This window comes from Cydia splendana, chromosome 9 (assembly GCF_910591565.1).
Source record: "Cydia splendana chromosome 9, ilCydSple1.2, whole genome shotgun sequence".
In the NCBI taxonomy this organism is placed as follows: domain Eukaryota; kingdom Metazoa; phylum Arthropoda; class Insecta; order Lepidoptera; family Tortricidae; genus Cydia; species Cydia splendana.
Genome location: NC_085968.1, coordinates 2,389,187 through 2,414,159, shown reverse-complemented (window position 1 = coordinate 2,414,159; position 24,973 = coordinate 2,389,187). Strand labels below are relative to the sequence as shown.

The 24,973-nt window shown below is 38.7% G+C and overlaps 2 protein-coding genes and 2 long non-coding RNA genes across 4 annotated transcripts in view; 2 read left to right on the top strand and 2 right to left on the bottom strand.

The window, feature by feature from the left end:
* LOC134793413 (uncharacterized) overlaps window positions 1-24,973 on the bottom strand; it is a 200,927-nt gene that overhangs the window by 12,608 nt on the left and 163,346 nt on the right. The window lies entirely within an intron of this gene.
* On the bottom strand, window positions 15,937-20,761 carry LOC134793374 (arrestin homolog). The gene is made up of 6 exons (XM_063764938.1): window positions 20,485-20,761; window positions 19,613-19,819; window positions 19,396-19,527; window positions 18,710-19,061; window positions 16,646-16,840; window positions 15,937-16,099 (listed from the first exon to the last, which is right to left on the bottom strand). Exons 1-6 carry the CDS (start codon window positions 20,647-20,649, stop codon window positions 15,951-15,953), a joined length of 1,200 nt encoding a protein of 399 aa, XP_063621008.1. The 5' UTR covers window positions 20,650-20,761; the 3' UTR covers window positions 15,937-15,950.
* LOC134793417 (uncharacterized) lies at window positions 20,087-20,727 on the top strand. The gene is made up of 2 exons (XR_010144546.1): window positions 20,087-20,136; window positions 20,422-20,727. It is a non-coding gene; the product is annotated as an uncharacterized LOC134793417 (long non-coding RNA).
* Window positions 20,971-24,973, top strand: part of LOC134793388 (peroxisomal targeting signal 2 receptor) — a 55,521-nt gene continuing 51,518 nt past the window's right edge. The window contains exons 1-3 of the mRNA XM_063764963.1: window positions 20,971-21,111; window positions 21,185-21,398; window positions 23,766-23,948. Coding sequence (XP_063621033.1) covers window positions 21,198-21,398; window positions 23,766-23,948 — 384 coding nt within the window. The 5' untranslated portion in view covers window positions 20,971-21,111; window positions 21,185-21,197. The remainder of the gene's footprint in view (window positions 21,112-21,184; window positions 21,399-23,765; window positions 23,949-24,973) is intronic.

Here is a 24,973-nt window from a genome sequence, read left to right as displayed (position 1 = left end):
TAGGTTTTACCTGTCCCTTAAGCCAAATTTCATAGAACAAAAAAACTAGAGACAAGTAAAACCTATGCTGGCGCCATCTTTAAAAACCTTTAACAGTTGCCAACCCCATTATTGCTTCATTATGTTGTACTAAAACATCCCACCATGTGGAGAAAACCTGTAATAGAATTAGAAAATGATGGTCGTTAGCATAGCCATCCTTATAAGAAGGAAGCGCCTACTGCCTAGTAAAACCAGTCTAACGTACACGGGTGATTTCAAATAGGATTAAATGCCTACACAGTGCTTCGCTGTATGACATTCTGGTAGCATTCTAACTAGATTAATTTATGGTAACCAGCCAACCTTTTCACATACCGATTTGTACGAATCATGACTGTGCTCACTCCTATTGGAATTTGATCTCTAATTTATTTTTTGACAATTAGTTATTATAATATAATTGCCAAGATGACCCATACAAAATAACATAATAATATCAAGAAATGACCACCGAAATCTTAAAGTGCTTAATATCGATTAGTCCACGAACTGGGGCCCATTTCTCAAACGGTATTAGACTAATATTATTGCGTTGCCATGGGCATGGTGACTCAGAATACGATTGGACAGTTCGTGGATTAATAATATTAGTCTAATACCGTTCGAGAAATGGGCCCTCGTTAAGTCGTATGGGTTACCATGGCAAGTATGGCAACACACTAATAATATTTGTCAAATCGGCTTCCATAACAAGACAACACACTAATTCCATGAATCTAGTATTTTAACTGGATAAGGCATGATGGGTGGGGTTAATGAGCGAACGGGATAGTCTTATGTATCTTTCAGTAGGAGTAGCAGCGAAAGCGCTATTATTGTTTGTCCTTTTTTATTCTCCACCTTAAATTAGAACTTATGGGCTATGGTGGGCAACAAATAAATTCGACCAATCACAGTGTCGCATTGCCTATGTTTTGTCCCCACGGAGGCACGAGTATACCACTTCTATAGGATCCTACCTTCTATGCTAATTACTTACTTAAGTATTACGTTTGTATTATTTACATTATAAATATAATTAGTAGGTAACTATACTATTTCCGCACTGTGACAAATGGTTTAGTTAATTCATCTGGTTTTCAAAGCGCCGAACGAAGTTCTGTGAATTGCCTACGCACTGTGTCCAGATGAAAACGCAAGTAGTGGCAATGCACTTGGCAGGTCGTTTTAGTTCCATGAAACGATTTCGCTCGATTACAGCCAACGGGCTTGGAATATTTTTGCTAATTTTAAACCTTATACCATTCGCATACTACTACTCCGTTGGCTCAGCGACCCAAAATGAGACTTGGCCTCCGACCATTCGCATACGGTTTACTTAAATTTGAATGAGCCCTTTAGTAGGTATTAGTGTTGAATTTAATGGTGTACTCGTATTGATATATTGCTGATAATTTAGCTTTTAAGTATTTCCAGTTATGTACACGGATAGCGTCCGTAGTAGGTCCAGTTAGCGAACTGGTGAAAAGGTATTCCGCAACAGATAATATTGCCATTGTTTAACTCTATTGCTAATTAAGATTAAAGTACCTAAATAATTTAAGCAGGATTAAATAATTTATAAAATGTTGGACAATAACATAGTAATGACGACATTATAGAAATGTTAGCTTCTTTTTGTTAAAGACGTAAAATGTCAACAGAATTGCTAAATCGCAATTGACATTGTTTGTACCTAAGGTGACAGCACCAGTCATGGGACATTTAAGAGGAAATTTGGAGTATTTGTGATATTTCCCTGATACATGTAAATGTTCTACCGCTTAGCGTGTTACAAGATGAATGTCCTATCCATCTTTCATGTTTCAGGCGTGTTGTATCAAAGATACTGCAAGGAGTTTCCACATAGGTACTTAACAAATTAAAACTATGTTTTTTTTCTCCAGTCATGGACACCAAAGCTCCAGTAATGGAACCCCGGTAATGGACGTGGATCCAGTAATGGGCCCCCTATAATGGACATTGCTCTATCAGTATAAAATATTGAAATAGGGAATAAGTTATGGCAAAAAAATCAATTATTGTTATAAGCTTTTATCGCTGAATGTATTTTTCTTTCCACAGAAAATTATTATTGTATTAAACCCATCGAGACAATTCTAATATACGCAAACACAATTAGTTAGCGAGCGTTTATCGAAGAGTTCCCATTGCCACCTCCTGTCTCCATCATCAGATCAGGTGCATGTTATCATAATATTGCATTATCATCCGATTTGAATACTTAATTACGTATACAAAATTTCAACTCAATCGGAAATCGGAAAGTGGGTCAAATTCAGCTACCAAGATTTGACCCACACTAACTAACAGGGCAAGGTAATTTTTTTTATTTTTTTTTAGCAAGTTAAATAAAAGTTTGGAAAAACGATATTAATTTATCCGAAGTCCGAGCATACCTCCTGGCTGACATATTTCGTAACTAAATTTTAAGTACTTCTGTATTGTTTAAACATGAAATTATGGCATGGCAAGCATCATTATGTAAATTGTCCCATCATAGGAGGTATGCAGTTTTACAGCTCCTATAATGGGATTGGGCCAAATACCACTATTTTTAGGGTTCCGTACCTCAAAAGGAAAAAACGGAACCCTTATAGGATCACTCGTGCGTCTGTCTGTCTGTCTGTCCGTCTGTCACAGCCGATTTTCTCCGGAACTACTGGACCAATCAAGTTGAAATTTGGTACACATATGTAAGTTTGTGACCCGAATACGGAAATGTAACGTAAACAAATGAATTTTAAACATGGGGGCCACTTTTGGGGGGTAAATGAAAAAATGAAAAAAAAATTTTTTCAAACTATATCATGTTACATATCAAATGAAAGAGCTTATAGTAAGGATTTCAAATATTATTTTATTATAATTTTCGAATCAACAGTTTAGAAGTTATTCAAGAAAATAGGCAAAAAATGACCATTCCCCCCCCCTTATCTCCGAAACTACTAGGTCTAAAATTTTGAAAAAAATACATAAAATAGGTCTATACCTATAGATGACAGGAAAACCTATTAGAAATGTACAGTCAAGCGTGAGTCGGACTTAATTACTACGGATTTTTTAAAGAGATTTCACTCACGTTTCACATAAAAAATACATTGTTAACAGTGCCGGATTACTTAGAGTAGTAGTTTTCTTAGAGTAATTGGTGATAATTTTCTGATAAGATAATCATTTTAAATATTTAACGGTCTTACCTACTTACGAGTAATTGTAAGGTCAAATTAAAAATAATGTTTAAAAAAAATGTTAAATTGAGAGCTAGCTTAAAGTTTTTTGTACTCGTCGACTTTAATGGTTGAATTAATAAAGACTTTGTAACCAATAAGCAAAACAAGCCCGTTCAGGAGAAGCACCAAAATGCCAGGTTGAAAAAGGTGAACAAATTTTAAAATTAGGGACAGACACATCGTTTTTACCACACGATTTTTTTTAGCTGTCCAAAAGCTAATTTGCAAAAATAATGGCGCGTACTTCTTTGGGAAACAATCGGTAGCAGTAGAAGAGTCGTGATTACATGCATAGATTCGATTTCAACCCACTCTTTTGCGGTTCGGCGTTAGGTCTTATGCGAGGCCTTCTGCCTTAATTACACTTGGGTGTGGATCCAAATCCAAGCTTTCCTCTTTCGCAGCTAGGCCTACTGCCTTTCTCACACTTCGCCAATTCAATTCCAAGCTCTGCTTTCTTGCATATTTTATGCATGAAAACAACCTCGAATATCGAAGCCTTAGAAATATCGAGCCCTATGCGAAGCTAGGCTGATAGAAAACTGTCCCATCCCTTCTTGTATGAAATCCTGGATTCGCGCCTGGTTGGGACTAAAAGTAAAATTGCGTTTGTATATCGAAAAATTTTCGCGCTTTCAATAACTTTATAAGGTATGATAAAGGTGACATTCGGGTGGCGACTGCAGCAACATTACTCTGTTGCAACGTTACTGCTGCAGTACTGTCAACTTCCGTGATAAAATGATGTGACTGATTTCCATACTAAAAGTAAAAATTTACAACTGTCTATCATATTGCGTTTTTATATCGAAAAATTTCCGCGCTCGCTTCGCTCGCGTTTCTATTACTTTCTAAGCTATGATAAAGGTGACATTCGGGTGGCGACTGCAACAGCATTAGGTACTCTGTTGCAACATTACTGCTGCGGCACTGTCAATTTTCGTGATAAAATGATGTGACTGATTTCCATTCTCAGCTGTAACGCGGCAATGAACTTCTCTCAATTTACCAAAAAATCAATGTAATCTTGATGACCCGAGGGAGAGGGGGCACCTAGAAATCCTTAGGGCATCAACATATCTTAATCCGGCACTGATTGTTAAAAATTGTGTAATATACGGAACCCTTGGAACGCGAGTCCGACTCGCACTTGGCCGGTTTTTATTTTTACATCTGTGGAGTCACAACATAGTGTGTTGTATACCTTATCTCATGGTAAATGCAATTAACAAAACACATTCTAGTTTTCATCAAACATTAATTAATTAAAATTTAATAAATTAACTCACCTCTTTTAGCGAAGTTGTTAAGAATTCTTAGTGGTATTTTTTTTCAGTGACACGACAACTTTTGGGTGACGCCAATTTCTTAAAAAGTAACCGAATTTATTAAAAATTCAAACTGAAGCTGCTCTAGGACTTTTATTTATGATAAAATATAACCAGTGTTTATAAACTACTTTTAGATACTTATTTTAGAGGATTTGTGGTTTTTTGTCCCATTACCGGTTCCACGTCCATTATAGGGTATACTACATTACTCTACAGTCAATTACAGTACAATACAAACTTAGAAAACATTACCACCCATGTTTTTGCCAGTAAATATTACAAACTTTTAACTCCTAAAGATTTCACGAAGGCCAATACCACCCTTTTCCCACACGTCATCTCAATTTTCTGTGACAGATTTTGGACAGAAGGGTGCCAAATCTTCATTTGTCTATCTGTAATTGTCCTACAACCCAACAAAGGTTTTATAAGGGACATATACGGGGTAACAGTTATCTGTGGCCGAATCAGTAGTAACCGTTACTGATTTAAGATACATTTCGATAAAAAGAAACGGACTTACTGTGCATTACATACACAATACATAAATAAGTAAATAAAGTGCAAAAACATAGTATCTTATTAACTCATATTTTATTTGCTGATGCGATGCCAGTTGCCACACATTTGCCACAATTATACATTCAGTAGTCAAAACATATCAGGCCACAGGCCTTTTCTCATTGTACAAAAGGATTAACACTTATTTAAGGATTATTAAGGGTTAAGGCTTATTTCGCAGTCGCTATGCCGTGGGTCCACACTAATCTTAGATTTTTTTCTGCAATTTGTGTAGGATGTTTAATTGAACCTCAGGGTTCATTTTACCAATCATTTTTATAGTTGAACTAAATATATAGAGCTTGGTACGTTAACAAAGTTACTAATAAGCTCATAACGAATTTAATTACAGTACATTATGTAAACGAAGACAATGCAGCCAATAGCCGTATTATGTATCGGCTCAGATACATAAGAAGTGAAAGGAGGATCTGTTGGGCAACGAGTTCTGATTCCCACAAAATTTTATGGTCCGTTTATACCTGCTGTTCTCAAAGTGTGCAATGGAGCTTTGCCTTTACCTTTTCAAGGATTCCTTAATGTCTTAGGCCTAGTTCTTTTATAGCTAGAATAATTATGATTCTATGTCTAAGAGCTCTCATAAAATCACTGAAAAAATTATCAAATTTGGACAGGACTCTATTTCTCGAGTGTATTAGACTAATACACCAATATTTTTTGTCTGAATACAACGGTATAATAATATTAGTCTAATGATTCTATTTCGCCAGAGGATAGCGGAGTACACTGCTGTACACAGAAGGTACTTAGGTACTTACGATATAACTACATACATTTTGATGGAAATAATACAAGATTTCATAGGTGGACCTTGGTTTGAGCCTAGCTCGCTTTAGGGATAATATCTGGGAGACCGAGCTTTGCTCGGAAAACATATAAAAACTCAAAAATGCGCATTTTCCCACAAATAAGACCTAGGTAGATCGATTTATCGCCCCCGAAAACCCCCATATAGCAAATTTCATCGAAATCGTTAGAGCCGTTTTCGAGATCCCCGAAATATATATATAAATATATAAATAAATAAACAAGATTTGCTCGTTTAAAGGTATTAAACCTATACTGATTTCTTTGAAAGGCGTTTACAGAGGTACACGAAAGGTAGAATATCATCATCATCATCATCATATCAGCCAGAGGACGTCCACTGCTGGACATAGGCCTCCCCCAAAGAGTGCCACTATGACCGGTCTTGCGCCACCCGCATCCAGCGGACTCTAAGGTAGAATATAACTGCATACTTTTAGTGCGGTATAATGCAAGATTCCATAGATCCATCCTGACGTCAGAATGGTGGGTAGACCTTTTTTGTTATGTATCTCGTATTAGGGAGAGGTACACGGGTTTCTATTAAAGGTACACTGAGGTACATAGAAGGTACAATATATTTCTAAATATTTCGTTGAAATCACTGAGGTCTACCCGCCATCCTGACACTCACTATCTAAGTGCTTAGTTTAATTTTCTCCCAGTACTTTCACTAAGATGCCGTCACGTTGCTAGACCGAGCAAGGCAATAAAACAACTAAAAGTATTCGTAGGAGCTACAAACATAGTATATACCTAGTATAATAGAAATACAAATATCTAATCACAGAGAGCAAACTAGAAAGTTACTAATACCTAAGTAGTGCATTACGATAAAAGTGCGAAGAGTAGGAGATTTGCAACGAGTCAGTGGCGATAAATTAAAATACGACCGAAGGGAGTGTTGTACATCAACACGAGTTGCGAATTAATAGCACATTGTATCGTACAACATTTTACTGTTTTACCTTATATGGCCCTTTAAATTTTCGATATAGTGACGTAATGTGCTATTTATCGCACTAGTGCGATAAAGTAGCGCCATATATGTAGGTACTTACTGTACAAATATTTACAAGATAAAAAAATAGTAAAATAATTATATTTTAAAAGAAGTCCGTTTAACTCTACACCTACCTCCATACGAAGCAGGAGGTCCCGGGTTCGAATCCTGGTACGGACATTTAGGCCTCCTACTAACGAGCGCTTTTACAACGCGCGTTAAAAAAGCGCTTCAATCTGTCCACAGGCTAAATTCGATTTAACGACCAACGCTTTAAGTCGAAAATCCAACAACGCTTGATAAAAAGCGCCACCGCCATCGTGTGAATAAATATTAAATACACATGTATCCATTTGTATCATTCAAACGCTTTTTTAACGCGCTTTGTAAAAGCGCTCGTGCGATTGAGCTCTTATTTGTGTATTTCTATATATTTATCTATATCTATCTATTATATAGTCGTCTAGTACCCACAACACAAGGCTTATTGAGCTTACTATGGATTTGTGTAAGATTGTCCCATAATATTTATTTAATAAATAGATTTATAATAGATAATGTGTAAAAAATTAACGACAATTTAAACAAATTAAATGAACTGACACAAAGACAGGCCCAACAGAAAGGGGAGATGACAATAGTATCCAATAGACCCCTGGTCCATACGGGTTCCATAGAGATGCAAATATGGCACGCGCCAAGAAAAAAACAGGTAAAGTAGAGATGCTGGTATCAGGGCTGCCAGTACATAAATCTTGATTATACGATCCTGTAGGGCTACCGCCAATACCGAAAATCGTCAATTGCGGGCATTTTTCTCTGTCACTCTAATTACGCCTTCATTGGAGTAAAAGAGTAAGATCCCCGCAATTTGCGAATTTCGGTTTTCGCGGTAGCCCCTCTGTGCCCGCAATTATACGAAATTCGATTGCATTATACGAGTACAAAATAAAAAAAAACTATTATTTTAAATAGATTTTTTAATAACTGGTGAATTTTGGTTTTCGCGGTAAGCCCCCAAATTGCGGGTATCTTTCTCTTTTACTCCAATGACAGCGTAATAAGAGTGACAGAGAAAGATGCCCGAAATTTGCGAACTTGGATTTTAACGGTTATAGCCCACGTTGACGTGTATTTAAGTAGTTGCCGTTCCATTAAATCGTATAACAGAGCGGCTACCGCGAAAACCCAAATTCGCAAATTGCGGGGATCTTTCTCTTTTACTCCAATGAAGGCGTTATTAGAGCGACAGAGAAAAATCCCCGCAATTTGCGAACTTCGATTTTCGCGGTTATAGCATTGTATTGGCACACTGTTTTTTTTGAAGCATTAGCGCCCTCCACACTCATGCGCGAATCGCGGCGCGAAGCCGCGAACGCGAGTGTGGCGTCGATTTCGCAGATTGTTCACGCCTTCGCGCCTTGTTCTCCGTTTTTTGTCGGTATTTCGGCCCGCGTCAAAGGAGACGCGAAGCGCGAACTTGCAAGACTCCACATTACACAATATTTTGGCTCCTCTGTGGCAAGATAAATATTAATTATATTATGATTATATTATATTAAGCAGCTATATTTTACGGTTTTAAAATAAAACAAAATGGAAAAACAGCTAAATCACGTATGATGCCATAGATAACTAACAGTTAAACTCGATCGGCTGATGCTTTTCCGCCATATTGCCGCAAACCAAACTGCGAAATCGCCGTGAAGTGTGCGAGTGTGGAGTCATACGTCAACTTCGCGATATGTTCGCTCCGCGACGTCGCGCCGCGCTTCACGCACATAGTCTGGAGGGGGCTATTGACAGTAGTTTGACATCGGTGTTTTTTTCGTATCCAATTATACCGATTGACCAACTATACGACATGTATACGAAAATAATTTCATTATACGAGTTTCGTAGCCTATTATACGATCTGGCAGCCCTGGCTGGTATCGAAAATGTTTTCATCGGTCTATTGAGATAGAGTATGACATGTAGGTATGAATACGGAAATATGGGGTAGGTTAGGTTAGGTTAGTAACAGTCAGCAGCAGAAGTTGCTAAGGAGGCGAGGTGTTCAAAAACATCAAAACACGCTCTTATTCTCTTAACAATAAAGTAAAAAAAAAAGTCACGTCAAGATCATTTTGAACACCTCGCCCGCTCAGCAACTTCTGCTGCTTACTGTACCGTAAGTTTGATGTTACTGAACGGGTTAAAGGTATCACATTGATTTGCTAGATTATACAATGTAAGTTCAACCTGGGTAAATGCAACTAGAGGTTATATTGCGTCGATTCCTTACTTCTCGAATACGATTGGTCGGAACGCCCTCTAGTTGTAGACTTCTGTGAGGCTTAGCTTACAACTCACTACAATTTCGAGACAGTCAAGACCCAACTCACAACTGTCCCAACACTACAGCCTTGAGACCCGTAAAGTACCTATGGTTAGTATTATCTTACGTTATTTCTAGTTCTACCCCAGCGTTTGACCCGGAGAACCGTTGCAATAACCCCTAGAAACCAGTTTGACCGGATCCGTGGGAACCATTGTCCACCATCACTGTCACCCTTAACTTAAGGGCCTTAAGCATAAGGGTTGAAATGCACTTGTTAGGGCTCCAATACAATGTGTAGTGTCCTGTTCCGGGTTCGTGGTATACGGGTGCGGTGGATGGTGATATTTTAAAGGATATGAAGTCGTGTGTCGAAAAACTTACAGATGTTGTAATAGTTAATTAGAAGTTTGGATTTTGATTGCATACCGTAAAATGGGGTGAGTAGGGTTCGCGGGGAGAGTTGGGTTATGAATGGGGAGAGAAGGGATGAAAGGGGGTGAGATGGGATTTTATGGCTACTGCTACAAAAATAATGTATTCCAATTTAAAATTGAGCTATAGTAATACTCATAAAATAAAATAAAAAAACGATCCATTAATGTTCCGATTTTGGAACCTTTGTATGAAAACCCATCTCATCCCAATCACGAGGGACTACGGGGTGAGGTGGGATTTCCTGTTTATTGTCAAAGTTATGAAATGGAACTACCCAAAATAAAATAAAAACTAAAATACAAACGTCCGGAACACTTATTATATACACCATTCAGTTTGCATATGTAAAAATAAAATGTTATCGAGGTTTAAATGTCAGTTTTGCGCCTACTCACCCCATTTTACGGTACAGCTGCTGCAATGCTTATTAGTAGTACTCACTGAGCTTCCAAAACTTAATTGTATCGGTACAAGTCATAAAACACAAACAAGTTCTCGAAAGTTTAGGATATATTTATACTTAAGTACTGGAGAATAGTTTCAGGTTCATGGCATTTATCGTCAAAAACTGCCCCTGACATAATTTTATCCAGTCATTTTATATTAAAACACATCGGAGAGTAACCAGCTTACAGCCTCTATAAAGGCAAGCGGTTGCCGCCTATGGACTCGCGTCTGTCTGCTTGCCTGTATATTTTTTTTTACACAAGTACGTAAATTATGTCAACAGAAAAGACAAAACCAAACCTAAATTTTTTTATGATCCAGGAAGTACCTATCTCTAAGTCACAGAATAGCGCCGAACAGTGGCCGAACATAATCGCCGAACGTACCGTCTCTGTGTCCCCTTTCTGCACAATATGCAAATAAAGGGTCATTCCTTACTGTCCTTTCTCACGAGGAAGTGGTCAAACTTGTTTTTGGACGAACCCTTTTCGCAATCGTACAGACAGTAGGACAATGGTAGTGTCTTTTGCGTCCTTTGTCCAAAGTGGTCAAACCTGTTTTTGGACGAACCCTTTTCGCATTCGCACGGACAGGACAATGTGTTCCGGGGTCTTTGTCCAAACTTGTCTGACCAGTTTTGGCTCATGTGAATCTTGGGAACTTAATTGACATTTTTAAAGACGGTTAGCGGTTGTATTAGGATTTCAAGGAAGATAACGGTTATGTTTAGACCATGTTTCAACGTTGTGGCTGCTAGTTCTACCACTAAGAGCACCTTTTACTGAACAAAATTGGTAATTAATATCTCACACAAGACATTTTTTTTAAATACTTGTTCGCATTTCGCATCCTACTAAGAGCCTATCGAAAGGTATTTAACTAATGTGATTAGTATGTTACAATAATGACTGGGGCCCATTTCTCGAACGGTATTAAACTAATATTATTAGTCCACAAATTGTAAAATTGTATATGGGTTACCATGGCAACACACTAATAATATTAGAATAATATCGTTCAAGAAATAATGGGCCTCAGTTTGTGTACTGATAGTTATAAGTCTAATATCGTTCAATGACCACAATATAACAATTGTAGTATAATACAGTTCATGAAAGGTCCCGAATGGCATTAAATCACGTTGAACAGTATTCCCATTAAATTATTATTAATTTTCACAATAAATATTAACAAATTCATTTGATAATGATTTAATTTATCTTTATTTATAAATTGTTTATATATATAAACAATATAAACGTATCTACTCTTGCGTTAGAAATAATAAAATACTAATGCAGATTTTGAATAAACAGATACGGGTCCATTTTAGGGGCAGATGACAATGGAGCTCCAAGGATCCGTAGGGTCCATATGGGGTCCATAGAGATGCAAAAACGGCACGCGACGAAGTAAAAACAGGTAGAGATGCTGGTATTGTTAATGTTTTCATCGAATCATTGCGAGAGAAGTGTGAATGCGTGAAAATGCTAAAGATACTTAGATATCAAGTTACCTATTGGAAACACCAAACAAAACATAGGTGAGTAAGGAAGCGATTTAATGTGTAAATCTCACATGACACTGAAATAACAGATGGGGCAAAGGGCAACCGAACTGCCATCTTAGTATCTATCCTACCTATAAGAGAAATTATTAGAAACCAAAATTAGGTATTTGAAAAAAAAATCTTATTAATTAGGTAAGTATAAGTAAGGAAGGATAAGGTAAGGAAAAGTATGTACCATTTTATTACCTTTAAATTGTAATACGTAGATACGTACCTACAAAAATGTTTCCAAATAAATAAATAAAACTCCTTTTTGAATCAACCGTCCGTTAATCCATTCTTGTCTACTGCGAATTCCCACAAGTAATCCTTGCAAGACGACAGTCCTCACGTTTCATTACAAATTATGCAATACCCGCAAGGGCAGCAAGGGTCACAACTGGAAACCTGTCTGACCAGTTCCATGGGAACCATTGGCCACTGAACCCCTTGGGGTAGTTAATGGTTATGCACTTGTTGGGCTTGAATACAATGGGATGTGTTCCGGGGTCGTGTTATACTGATGTCATGGATGGCAAGCTTATCCTTCATAGGTCGTTTGGAATGGGGTTGGCCGGTCGAAGTATTCAGCAGATGGCGCCAGCATAGCTTGCCCTGTCAATCCCTAGAATTGTGTCCAATTTTTGTTTTTTTAATGCCCTGGATGCCAGCCCTTTAAGCCAAATCTCATAGAAAAAGGGGCAAGCTATGATGGCGCCATCTATGCAAACCTTTGACAGTTGCCAACCCCATTGATTTCCCACCACGTTGTGTAGGTATGTGACCATTGAGCAAGTTATGCTACATACAATATATCTCGGAAAAATAAGTCATATGAGCTCATGCTTCCCCATCGAAAACCTTTCAATAGCCACCATCACCTACCTAAGTTCGATCATCAGTATCACTACTGTCTGCTGTTATCATCACACTCCTACACAGGCCTCATCTTATAGTACCTACCTACAAGAGAGTTCTGGGCATAGCCCTAATTCAGAATGTCTTCTTACATCTAAATAATGTACGTTTAGAATTTTTTTGCAAATATATTCTGGAGATTAATAAGTAGGTACTTACTTATTCCATATTAATTCGTGATTGGGGCAGACGTTGACGCGAAATTATGTTTACACGTATATTTACCGTAAAATGGGGTGAGTAGGGTCAAAACTGAAATTCAAACCTAGATAACATTTTATTTTTACATATGAAAACTGAATGGTGTATATAATAAGTGTTCCGGACGTTTGTATTTCAGTTTTTATTTTATTTTTGATAGTTCCATTTCATAACTTTGACGATAAAGAGGAAAACCCACCTCACCCCATAGTGCCTCGTATTTGGGGTGAGAGGGGTTTTCATACAAAGGTGATTTTGGAAGATTGTTGGATAGATATTTTTTTTTATTATGCGTATTACTATAGCTGCATTTTAAATTGGAATACATTATTTTTGTAGCAGTGTAGCCTTAAAATCCCTTCTCACCCCCCTCTCAAACCTTCTCTCCTCATTCAGAACCCACCTCTCCCCGCGAAACCTACTCACCCCGTTTTACGGTACTCTAGAAAATCCATTAAAAGAATTACAAAACAGCACATCATTCTCTGAACGCACCAACAGTGTGTCCCCCTTTTTGCACTCTCATGCAAATAAAGGGTCATTCCTTACTGTCCTTTCTCACGAGGAAGTGGTGAAACCTGTTTTTGGACGAACCCTTTTCGCAATCGCACAGACAGGACAATGGTAGTGTCTTTTTCTCAAAAATGGACGGCAAAGTCGACTTTGCCGTTTAAAAAATAGGTCGCGAAGCGCGTAGTTTATGGTCAGTCAAAACTTAAAAAGTTAAAAACATTGCAGTCTCGATTTTGGAACTGCAATGTTGCATACAAATTCCATTATTTGTCGAGTTCCAAACTTTTTAAAAGTTGAAATGGCCATATCAAATGAAGGCACAGGCCCATTAAACAGCCAAACAGATGATTAGTACCGCGACTATTTAGCTGTCTCAAATAGGTTGACGTATTTTCGGCAGAAAAATACACTTCTATTTTTTTATTAAAAAAATAAAAAGGCGGCAAAACTAATTTTTTTAATTGTTTCTACTTTTTTCTGTGAAAATATATACGTAAGAACGTTGCTTTTGTAAAATATTCCTATTAAATTTATATTTCTTGCACCATTTTTGAGAAAAGCACTATATATGACTCCGCTGGAAGGCTACTTGCTGGCTTCGGATTCAATTAAACGGACTCCCAAGGTCGTCCGTTTAAAACGAATCCTCAGCCTGCAAGTAGCTACTTCCGAGTCTCGACAATAATGTACTATTGCGTCCTTTGTCCAAAGTGGTCTGACCAGTTTTGGGTCATGAGAATTTTGGTTATACATACTTGGTTTTTTTTAAAGATAGTTGGATAGTTCAAGATTTGGACAAAGATGGATGTCTGTTTCAAACTATTATTTGAAGTTTGTTGACACCCAAAGTCCTAGTTTTACCTGCTATAACGTCTGTAACGCTAATTAGGTATACCTAACTTAATCCTTACGCAATTTCCAGAATCATATACATATTTTGATGAAATGAGACGCACGGCTTGATCCTACATGGAAGTATGCCTAGTACTTTAGTAGACGCAAAGTTTAACTCTTGGTTAGTGTTTCCACCTATAAAGCCGGCTAACAATTCTTATTGAGCTCAAAAGGGCTTTAACCAATTTTTTACTTACCTTGATTTGCTTAATCCGTACAAGTAGGCTTACTTGTTTAGCTTTGTTAACGGTCCTCCGGTTAATATAGTCACCTTTCCCTTAAAGTACTTGGCGGTATTTTATCTTTTGTACAGGCAGCACTATACATCGTCAGATAAACTACTCGGAAGTTATTAAGTTGTTAACTTGTCTTGGTGCGCGAATTGCGTGCGGTGTGGAGCTAATACGAACACTTTTCGTACCCTGTTTTCTCGCCCAATTCAAAGAAAGTGGAAGTTAGGCACCTACTATTCAGCTTCCAGGCACGATTCTCGCGCTGGCTGTGGAGCGGGCATTGAGAAAGCAAATATAATTCTCAAATTAAAGTTTTGCCCGGACTACTTTCTACGGGCACGAAGTCCAAGGAATCTCCAAGTACCTATAGTGTACTGTATTTGTCGATGCTAATTTTTTTTCCAATTAATAAAGGAAGTTATTATTATTTGTTTAAAATTCTATAATACTTCCCAGACTTACGTTGGACTAAGCACACGTGTCGTTTTGTGTTAGGCAAACGACCAGTAAAAATAATGTTTATACATCTTATGGCGCCGTAAAATTACTTCATAATAAATACACAAACTTAAAACTCAAAGAAAATGCAAAGAAGTCGCCACTGTCGCCAGAAATCCCCCTCGTTTGAAACTGCTTCTTATCTGTGGGTCAGTGCGCTGCGTTCACAATAAGACGCCTTTTCATAATCGAACGCCGCCACCGTATGAAGGAACGCATATAGGGCGGGGAAAGAGCCCTTTCGCTACCTGTGTACCCTTATAATCGAATACAATAGAATATGCAAATTGCGACATGACTTATAGAGCATCTTTATTTTGATGTCAGTACAGCACAGGTCCTTCGACTGTGTACTTCAAAATAAATTTGAATGTTCAAAGTGAAAATACAGTGTCTTTCTGGTGATGTTTATTTGTAAATAAAATCGAGGAACAATAATTTTAGGAAAGGTAAGTGATTATAATTTTCCCAAAAGTTATATAAATAAATGTTTTTTCGTAATGATAGTAAATAGTTATACATTTTTAATATACGTATTGTTTTAATTACTTTGCCTAAATATTATCTCAAAGTGTAGTTACATTACATTTAACAATGAGATGATTACCTAGTATATAATAATTTAGACACAGGAAAAAAGAAATATTGATAAATAAATTGGTTAAAAATAAAAAAATAAGTAAGTATGTATAGTTTGTCAAAGGACTGTCTCATTTCAATCATAGACAGAGAGAATTATACTATCTTTGTCTTACACTAGTACTGCCACCCAAAAGAAAAGGATGAGTATAGTTTTCCTGGTTCTTACTGACTAACAAATTGGTTTGACCAACTATAGATACACAGGAGGGTAGTTTCATGGTCGACACTTGCTTAGTTACGATATTTTTGTGTTTTTAGTATGTTTTTCTATTTTTTTTTTGTTAGTTTTTATAGAGTGTTTATTCCGGCTCGTTCATTCGGAGGCGAGCGAAGTCTTCGAAGACAATGTTGTCCTCTTCCTCGTTGGTGTATAGAGAGTTCTCGTAGCGGTGTCTCTCGATGCTCTGCATTTTCTTCATCGCATTGAAACGTTGGCGCTCGACAGTGCCTATAGAATACATGTAGAGTCTTACCCCCTTATTCATAAACGCACTACAAACCTCAATTAGCTAATAATCGTTTGTCTTTATCTGTCATTTTGACTTATGTATTTGTAAGAAAAGGATAAAACATAATTTAACTAAATCAGGCCCGTAAATTTTTATGAATAAGGGGGTAAGAGTCCGTCTAAGCTAACTTTACATTGACTGTCATATTACAAAATTTCAAATGTCATGCAGTTAGTTTGGTCTGACTCTAATTAAGTTGAGTTATGGTATTACAATTAAGCAAAGTCAGAGTAAGAAAAGAGAAGCAGATATTATTCTTATAATCGGCAAGTTTTGGTTCTGCCATATTTTGTGTAAAAAGGTCCTAGACTAATACTCGAATTTACCTTGATATTACACTAAAAAACTCTGACTTTAATTATTTAAGCTTGTAATAATCTAAAATGCCATTGAATGGCAAAGAGCAAATGTTTTCGATTGTGTAATAATTAGTCATTTGCATAAAAACTAGATCAACAGCCCTGCAGCCTAAATAGTATTCTTACCTTCAGCGGGATGCAGCAGTTTGAAGGGCACATCAGTGACCAGCTCGCCACCCAGGGTCCCGCAGTTCAGCTTCACACGCACGGAGTAGGAAACCACGATACCAATGGCCTCAGTCGGGCACTTGCCATCAGCCACTAGGGTCGAGCTCGCCAGGTTCACATCGTCTTCCTTCAGGTGACCGTCCAAAGCCACACCTGTAAAAAATTTAAATAATCTAATTTTCTTTTCTTATTGACCAAGTGAGCAAGATGCTTGAGCAAAGCGTCTTCGTTTTAGGTTGGGTAACATTTCTTTGGTATGTCCGGCTAATGCCCTATATATTTCTAAATTGGTGATCGTGAATTTTTGTGAAGGGTTGATAATTGTATGAATTTTTATGGCAATTCAGTTTTTTGGGAATATTTTCGAAGTCGCATAGCCATAGCTTAACATAAATTCGCATAACTTCGAGAAAGAGGTTAATCGACGAATCCGACTCGGTTGGGTAGCGTTTGGGAAGCTACGGCACATCTTTTTGTCCAATATTCCGCAGTGTCTCAAGACGAAAATCTTCGATCAGTGTGTGTTGCCAGTGATGACATATGGAACTGAAACGTGGCCGCTTACTGTGTGCCTCATAAGAAGGCTCAAAGTCACCCAAAGGGCAATGGAGAGGGCTATGCTTGGAGTCTCTCTGCGTGATCGCATCAGAAATGAGGCCATCCGCAGCAGAACCAAAGTAACCGATGTAGCCCTCCGAATCGCTAAACTTAAGTAGCAGTGGGCGGGGCACATTGCCCGTAGAACCGATGGCCGTTAGGGCGGAAAGGTTCTCGAGTGGCGACCACGTACCGGAAGGCGCAACGTGGGTAGACCCCCCACAAGGTAGACTGACGACCTGGTAAAGGTCGCGGGAGTCCGCTGGATGCGGGTGGCGCAAGACCGGTCATTGTGGCAATCTTTGGGGAAGGCCTATGTCCAGCAGTGGACGTCTCTGGTTGATATGATAATTAGGGTTTGCAATCCAGATCCGAAATGTATGTAATTATCCGGATCTGGATCCGGATCCGCGGATCTTCCCATACATTTCGGATCCGTCGTGCAAACCCTAATGATAATGATGATGATAGCCATACCGATTTTCGAGGACTATTTTTTTATTTTTTTTATTTTATTTAATAGGTCTGCCAACAGCGGTTACAATGATACATTGTTAGGTATAGGTACATTTGATAGGTGTCGTAAGTTTAATGCACAGCTAATTATAGGCACACACCACATGTGTAGACTTAAAGTTAAATTAATAAGATTAAAAAACTAAATAAAATGGGAAACGGAAATACGTTGTAATTCTACGGTTCCATCGAGGTGGATAGTGATCGAGAAGTTGCTGTGGTTGGCCACAAAGCGGCTGAATGCTTGGCTGGGTGGAGCTGATATATAAATCAAGTGTGTAGATATTTTAAAATTAGGTTTTAGTCCAAGAATTCAGCTACTCTCCACCAGAAAGTCACTACGCAAGTTCCTTGCCATCTTATGTGTTGAGTGATAGGTATTTATATGATCTTACATGCTATTTAATTATACTAATATTATATAGTGGTACAGGAATGAAGAGGAAGAATGCAGAAAAAAGCAAAAAATCACGATAACATACAGTGATTCAGTCCTGGGTGTTAGTCCGGAATTTACTTAAAGAGTCGAAGTAAATATCAGCATTGCCACATTTTTCATTTAATAATCTACTTAGGCGGGGAATTGGGGAGTTTTTACCGAGAATAGTTTTACGAAAAGGAGGGTTTAGGGGTTTTATTGGAGTGCGTGGATATCTATGCGGAGCTCTGAAATGAATTTTCTCTAATAGTTGGGGGCAATCCATTTGATTTCTCAATTGTATAAAAATGATAGGTCTAAACTATCTTGGCGTTGAGATAACGATGGTAATTTAAAGTGTTTTAAGCGTTTCTGACTAAAGCTCACGAAGCCACTGGTGTTGTATCTAGGTTTCCATATTTTCTGATACAAGCAGTAAGTGAAACAGTACTTATGGCAATCCAAAGTCAAAAGTTAGAATGTTCTCTTACCACGAATGTCCTTGTTGGTACGCGCCAAGGGCACCAGATAGAAAGTCTTTGACAGACTAGCCCCAGGGGTGATTGGGCAGCCTTCGCGGCTCTCCAGCGAAGCAACATGACGGCTGAACTGAGAGTTGATCATCGTAATCTCAACATGCTGGACGACCATGCAGCGGATGTTGCGGACTGACTTCCGGGAGTTGTTTGACACGATGACGTTGGCCGCCAGCTTCTCGCCATGGTAGTAGATCTCCTTGTCAAGAGTCACTTCAAGATTGATCTTTCCGTTGCTGAAAGTGAAGCCCTTGCTTACGAGAGAGCTTGGAAGACGACGGCCGCGGTTAGCAGGAGCGTGCTGCAGCTGTACACACAAAAGTGCATAAATTAAGCATAAATATAGGTAGAAGCAACTAGCAGGAAGTTGCGCAGGATCGGGACAGGTGGCATGCTCTCGTTTCGGAGGCCAAGATTCTTTTTGGATCGCTGAGCCAAATTAGTTAGTTAGTTAGTTATAGGTAGAAGCAGTGTCACCTTAGCCTATCATCAGATAGGCTACGGTGACACCGAGTTTTTTATGTCCATCAGCAAGAAAAAAAAGTTAGATGAAAAAGTCTGAGGTCTTTGTCCAGTAGTGGACTCAAAATGTATGACGATATTTAAAAAAATTGTTGACCATTTTCAGTACTTTTCCTTACCTTCTTAATGGCAAGAGTCACTGAGCTCCTCTTGTGGCTCTTCTGATCTTCGGTCTCGGCCACATAGGTTCGAACGCAGTAATCCACTCCCATTGGCTTGCCCTGATCTTCTTCAGAAGGTTGCAGAGTGATCTGAATTATTAATTAACATTATGAACCCTGGTAACACAATAAAGTAGGTACTTATTAAGCCACACTAAATTTTAGTTAGTTTTACCGAGCTAGGAGCCATTTCAGGGAAGGTGAAGGTGAATGGATAGGCATTAGGGCCCAGCTTCTTAATAAGTTTCTCCTGGACCGAAGTAAGCTCCATCTTCGAGTTGATCATGGGCACAACTTGCTCCTGACCGATCACCATTTCCTTGGAAAACTTCACTCCCATCACTTCATCTTCCTCCCTACCATAGCGGTATGTTGTCACGAGCTGGAGAAAGGAAAATAATATAATTTATAGTTCCAAACTTCAAAAACATTTTTAGTAGGTTAGGTAGTGATTAAGTGGTTGAAAAGCTGACCTATTACGCTGGAAGCTAAACAACTTTCAGTCACGAACACAAGTTGAACACATATTTTTTTTCTTATTCTTTGATTATTGTAGGTACTTTAGTATTATCAAGCTCCTATAGGATGGTCACGGGGACCCAACAATCCTGTACAAAACATTGAAGGCACAGGATCGCGATGTTTTTTTTTCATGAAAAAGGGTTCGCGTCATGAAAGAGTTTGAGAAACACGCACTGCGTAGACAAAGATGGTATGATCCTATATAATGTGCTATACGCGCGCGTCCATGAGGGACAAAATATACGCAATGCGACACTATGATTGGTCGAATTTATTTGTTGTCCACCATAATCCATACAAAATTTACGGTGTGGTGTAAAAAATGTGAAACTGTGATAAGGACAAACAATAATAGCGCTTTCGCTGCTACTCCTACTGAAAGATACATAAGACTATCCCGTTCGGTCATTTCCCCCCACACCTCACGCCTGATCCAGTTATATGCTAGATTCATGTGCGTAGACCAGTTAATAAATCCTTTGAACTTCACTTCACTTTATTCACATTACCACTTCACTTATGTACCTGACAGTAGACCTTCCTTCCTTTCAGGTAATCGTTGTCAACAACCACCACTCCATCGACGGGATCGCAGTAATCCATATGATCAATGAAGTCCCGCTTGCCGAGGTAAACAGTAACTTTGCCATTTGGTGTAGTTTTCTTAAATACTTTAACAGCGACGACCATTTTTATTAAGGTTTTGGATGTAACGGACTAGGGTTAAATAATATGAGATTCCGTCTCCCTATGGAGTTGTGATGTCTCTGTGAGGATTGACCAGAAATGATTAGTAGCTGGGATATTTCCTTTTATATAGGAACATGTGAGGTTTCTTGCGGAACGTATTCTAATAAGATTATGTATGTGGGCGTCCAAATAGGATTAGAATCGGGTGACGCATCGTAATATCGATTTTGATGTCACACCACTATTTGAAACGGAGCAAAATGTCGTAGTGAAACGAAACGTCACAGTGACGTTTTGTTTTGACAGAAAAACTAGGTTAGGCTGCGACTTTATCGGATTATTCTAATTGCTGCTGTTTTAGGGTTTGTTTATGCTGATAAACAATGAAATTAGCTTATAAGTATCTAATTAGACTCATTACACTATGCACTGATAAGTTGTCAACGTGTAATACGTAACTACGTGAGTTTATACTTAGTTTTTTATTTCATTTGACATTTAAGTATCGTAGTTTTACAGAATTGTTTTGTTTTAGCTATACGATCAGTATGCCGACGTTCCTGACGCCGGGCCGGCACGGGTACGCCGTCCGGTTCTCCCGGACACGGCCGGACGCGCTTGCGGTGGCGACTAGTCAATATTACGGGCTGGCTGGCGGAGGCACCCTTTTCTTTTTGGAACTTGCTCCTGACGGGGCTACGATAGTAGAAGTACAGAAATTGGAATGGAACGACGGACTATTTGATGTGGTAATTATCTTTATTTATTCAAGCATGACATGCTTTTTACTTGACTTCTTATTCTTTGTTTGTATGTTTTATTGCCAAAAAGGTAATCTTTCCGTTGAATTTCACTGGTAGAGAATGCCTTAAGACAGGGCTCGACAAACTTTTGAGAAGAAGAGCCAAATGCAGTATAAATCACGAGTTTAAGGAAGATTAAAGAGCCGCAAATGTTGTTTTCAGAAGTGTAAAAACGCTCAAGGGTTAATTTAATGGGTGACGTAAAGAGCCGCAATTGTACCTCCAAAGCGCCGCATGCGGCTCGCGAGCCGCGGTTTGAACGAGTATAGTCATTTCAATATAATTTATTAAATAGAAATTGTGTTTAAGAATAACTGCTACCAAAGAGAGTTTGAAATAGAGAGTTACTGTCCTGGTAAATTATGTAGCTAAAGTACATTTACTGCCATCTTTTGACAGACGATTAAACCTGTTAGAACGCTATTAGACTTTGATCATTGTTCTTTCACTGATATGTGTTAACTTGTTGATATTAATATTAACACCATCTACTTGAGCATAGGCTGAAGATTATAGCTCCATCGCTTGAAAACATTACACCATACCTTTGGCCTAGTGTCGAGTAGATGGCGCGGCGTTAATGTTAATATTTAACAAGTTAACACATATCAATGAAAGAATAAGGATCAAAGTCAAATGGCGTTCTAACAGTGTTAATCTTCTGTCAAAAGATGGCAGTAAATTTACAGTGGCTACATAATTTACTTTGACAATCCGCCTCTACACACTCTATTCTCTTTGCTGCTACCTATGTTTTTCTAATAATTGTCTGGGGCTTTATTTTGTGCACGGTGTGAAATAATTTATTTTAAGTAGAGGAAACATCCCTATTATTCTCTTAATGTGTTTGTGTAAGCCATGAAAGCTTTGTCTGTATATCTCAAATACTATAACGGCAGTTTGATTACACTATCATTTTAATAACCAAACCAAACCCACCCAAACCAATCCCAATTTCGAGAACCAAAGTTGTAGACATAGCTCAGAGAATTGCTAGACTTAAGTGGCAGTGGGCGGGCCACATTGCTCACAGAACCGATGGCCGATGGAGTAGAAAGGTTCTCGAGTGGTGACCATGTTCCGGAAGACGCAGCATGGGAAGGCCCCAGACTAGATGGACTGACGATCTGGTTAAAGTCATGAGAAACTGCTGGTTGAGGGCAGCAAATGACCATTGGCTGTGGAGATCATTGGGGGAGGCCTATGTCTAGCAGTGGACGTCTTTCGGCTGAGATGATGATGATGATGATCATTTTAATATTTGGAACATGAAAACATGGTTTAGTTTACTGATAAATTAGTAATTAAGTATCGGAGCCACACCTTCTTTTCAACCTTGAACTAAAAGAACTTGGCATTTACACATTGAAATATGCGCCGAAGCCCCATAAGCGCGCAACGTCACTAACAGGCTTATATCTAGTTGGATTTGTTTATTTATATATTGACTTAAGACTTAGTGGCGTGTTCTTTCAATTATTCGCTGTTTATGTAAGCGCAGTGGTGGGTCTTGGCTTGCATAATTTATTTATGTTTATATGTTGTATGCTGCGTCGGTGATGACCTACGTTATTTTATTTCTTTGCCATAAGGTTAACATATTTTCTGTTAACAGTAAAAGATGGTACAGTCAACTGTAAAAATATGGGTGTAGCCAACTTATTAAAAAAATATTTTCTATAGTTCTTAATTCGCTGACATAAGAGCTATGGGACTAATGGGACATATTTTTGAGATGATTTGTGCACCCATATTTTTACAGTTGACTGTACAGTAAGTGTCCTAATTTAAGTACTCACGTTGCCATAGTATCTAGCTGTATAGAAAAGTGGATAATCATGTTCCATGTTAGGGCACCAACTGTATAACCCCAGAAGATTCGAACTTTTTTTCCCGCTTCTATACAAAATTTCAAAATTGCTTGTAGGTCCCTGGCTCCGCAGACTCATAAAGAATTCGGACTTTAGTGGAGACTTTTGAAAACTAAGAGTAGTCTAAGATAGATTCCTAACTAAGATAAATCAGAGGAAACTTAAAAGGGTGCCAGCCCTTATGACATACAGAAATGATCTAAGATAAAAAGTCTATTTCAGGACTTTAAGAAATTGAATATTTGCATTTAAAGTGCTATACACCAAACCTATTGTACATTTTGTATTTTTTGTTGTTTTATTGTGTATTTTTTTGTATGTCTGTGTATTGTTGTGTGGTATTGGTAGCAGTGATTTTGGCTTTCTCTGCAATCACGCATAAAATTCTGTTCAATTTCAATTTGGAATTTATCTTTATAATTGTATTTTTTCCTTGTTGCAGACATGGTCCGGCACGACAGACGGGGCGGCGGCGTGCGGGGCGGGGGACGGGGCCGTGCTGGTGTTCCGCGCGGGCTGCGCGGCGCCCTTACGGGTGCTGCGCGCGCATACTAGCGAGGTGTGCTCAGTAGACTGGCCTAGGGCGCATCTACTTAGTGCTAGCTGGGATACTACTGTTAAACTGGTGAGTTTGATGAACCTACCGTCTCTTAGACATCGGTTACACGCTAATTCTGACGTCAGTTCAGTCCATCATTCTGGTCAGAACTTTTTTTTGATAATATTCGTCAGTCGTTTTGAATGACAGAAAACTGATAGGAGACTGATTGTGTAACTCTTTGTGTCATTCTCGCGTCAGTCTCCGTACATGCAACAATGGAATGATGGACTGAACTGACGCCAGAATTAGCGTGTAACCGATGTCTATTGTCGTATTTTATCAGTCTGTTATCAGTCTGGACTGATCGTCTAACCGTGTCCATTTTCCATCATTCTGGCATCAGTCAAAACTCGAATGGAATGATGGACTGAACTAACGCCAGAATTGGCGTGTAACCGATGTCTTACTTAGTGTTCACGGTATGTGGCCCCCTGGGGGTAATCTGGGTCCATACGTACGAGGTTTAGACTGGGCAAAGGCTCATCCTTTAGTTAGTGTTACGTAGTGTTTGGGATGGGGTGTGCCGCGCGTTTACGGGTACTACAGGCCTGTGGACAAGTGAAGTGTGCTCTGTGGAGCGGTCTAAGGGCGCATCTACTTAGTACTACTGTTAAACTGGTGAGTTTGATGAACCCACCGTCTCTTACTTAGTGTTCACGGTATGTGATCCCCTTGCGGGTATTCTGGGTCCATACATACGAGGTTTAGACTGGGCAAAGGCTCATCCTTTAGTTAGTGTTACGTAGTGTTTGGGATGGGGTGTGCCGCGCATTTACGGGTACTACGGACCATACAAGTGAAGTGTGCTATGTGGACTGGCCAAGGGCGCATCTACTTAGTGGTATGGTAACTGGGATGCTACTGTTAAACTGGTGAGTTAGTTACTTAGCGTGACCCTTGCTCCAGCTAAAGTTGCTGACATGACATGACAACTTGTTCAAGCTAAGGCTCAAGTTCCAATAATAACTTAAACTTACAACCAAATTATATTCGACGTCGTTTCGTAGAAAAAGTTTAACAAACACCGTATGTTTTACTGAAATCGGGTT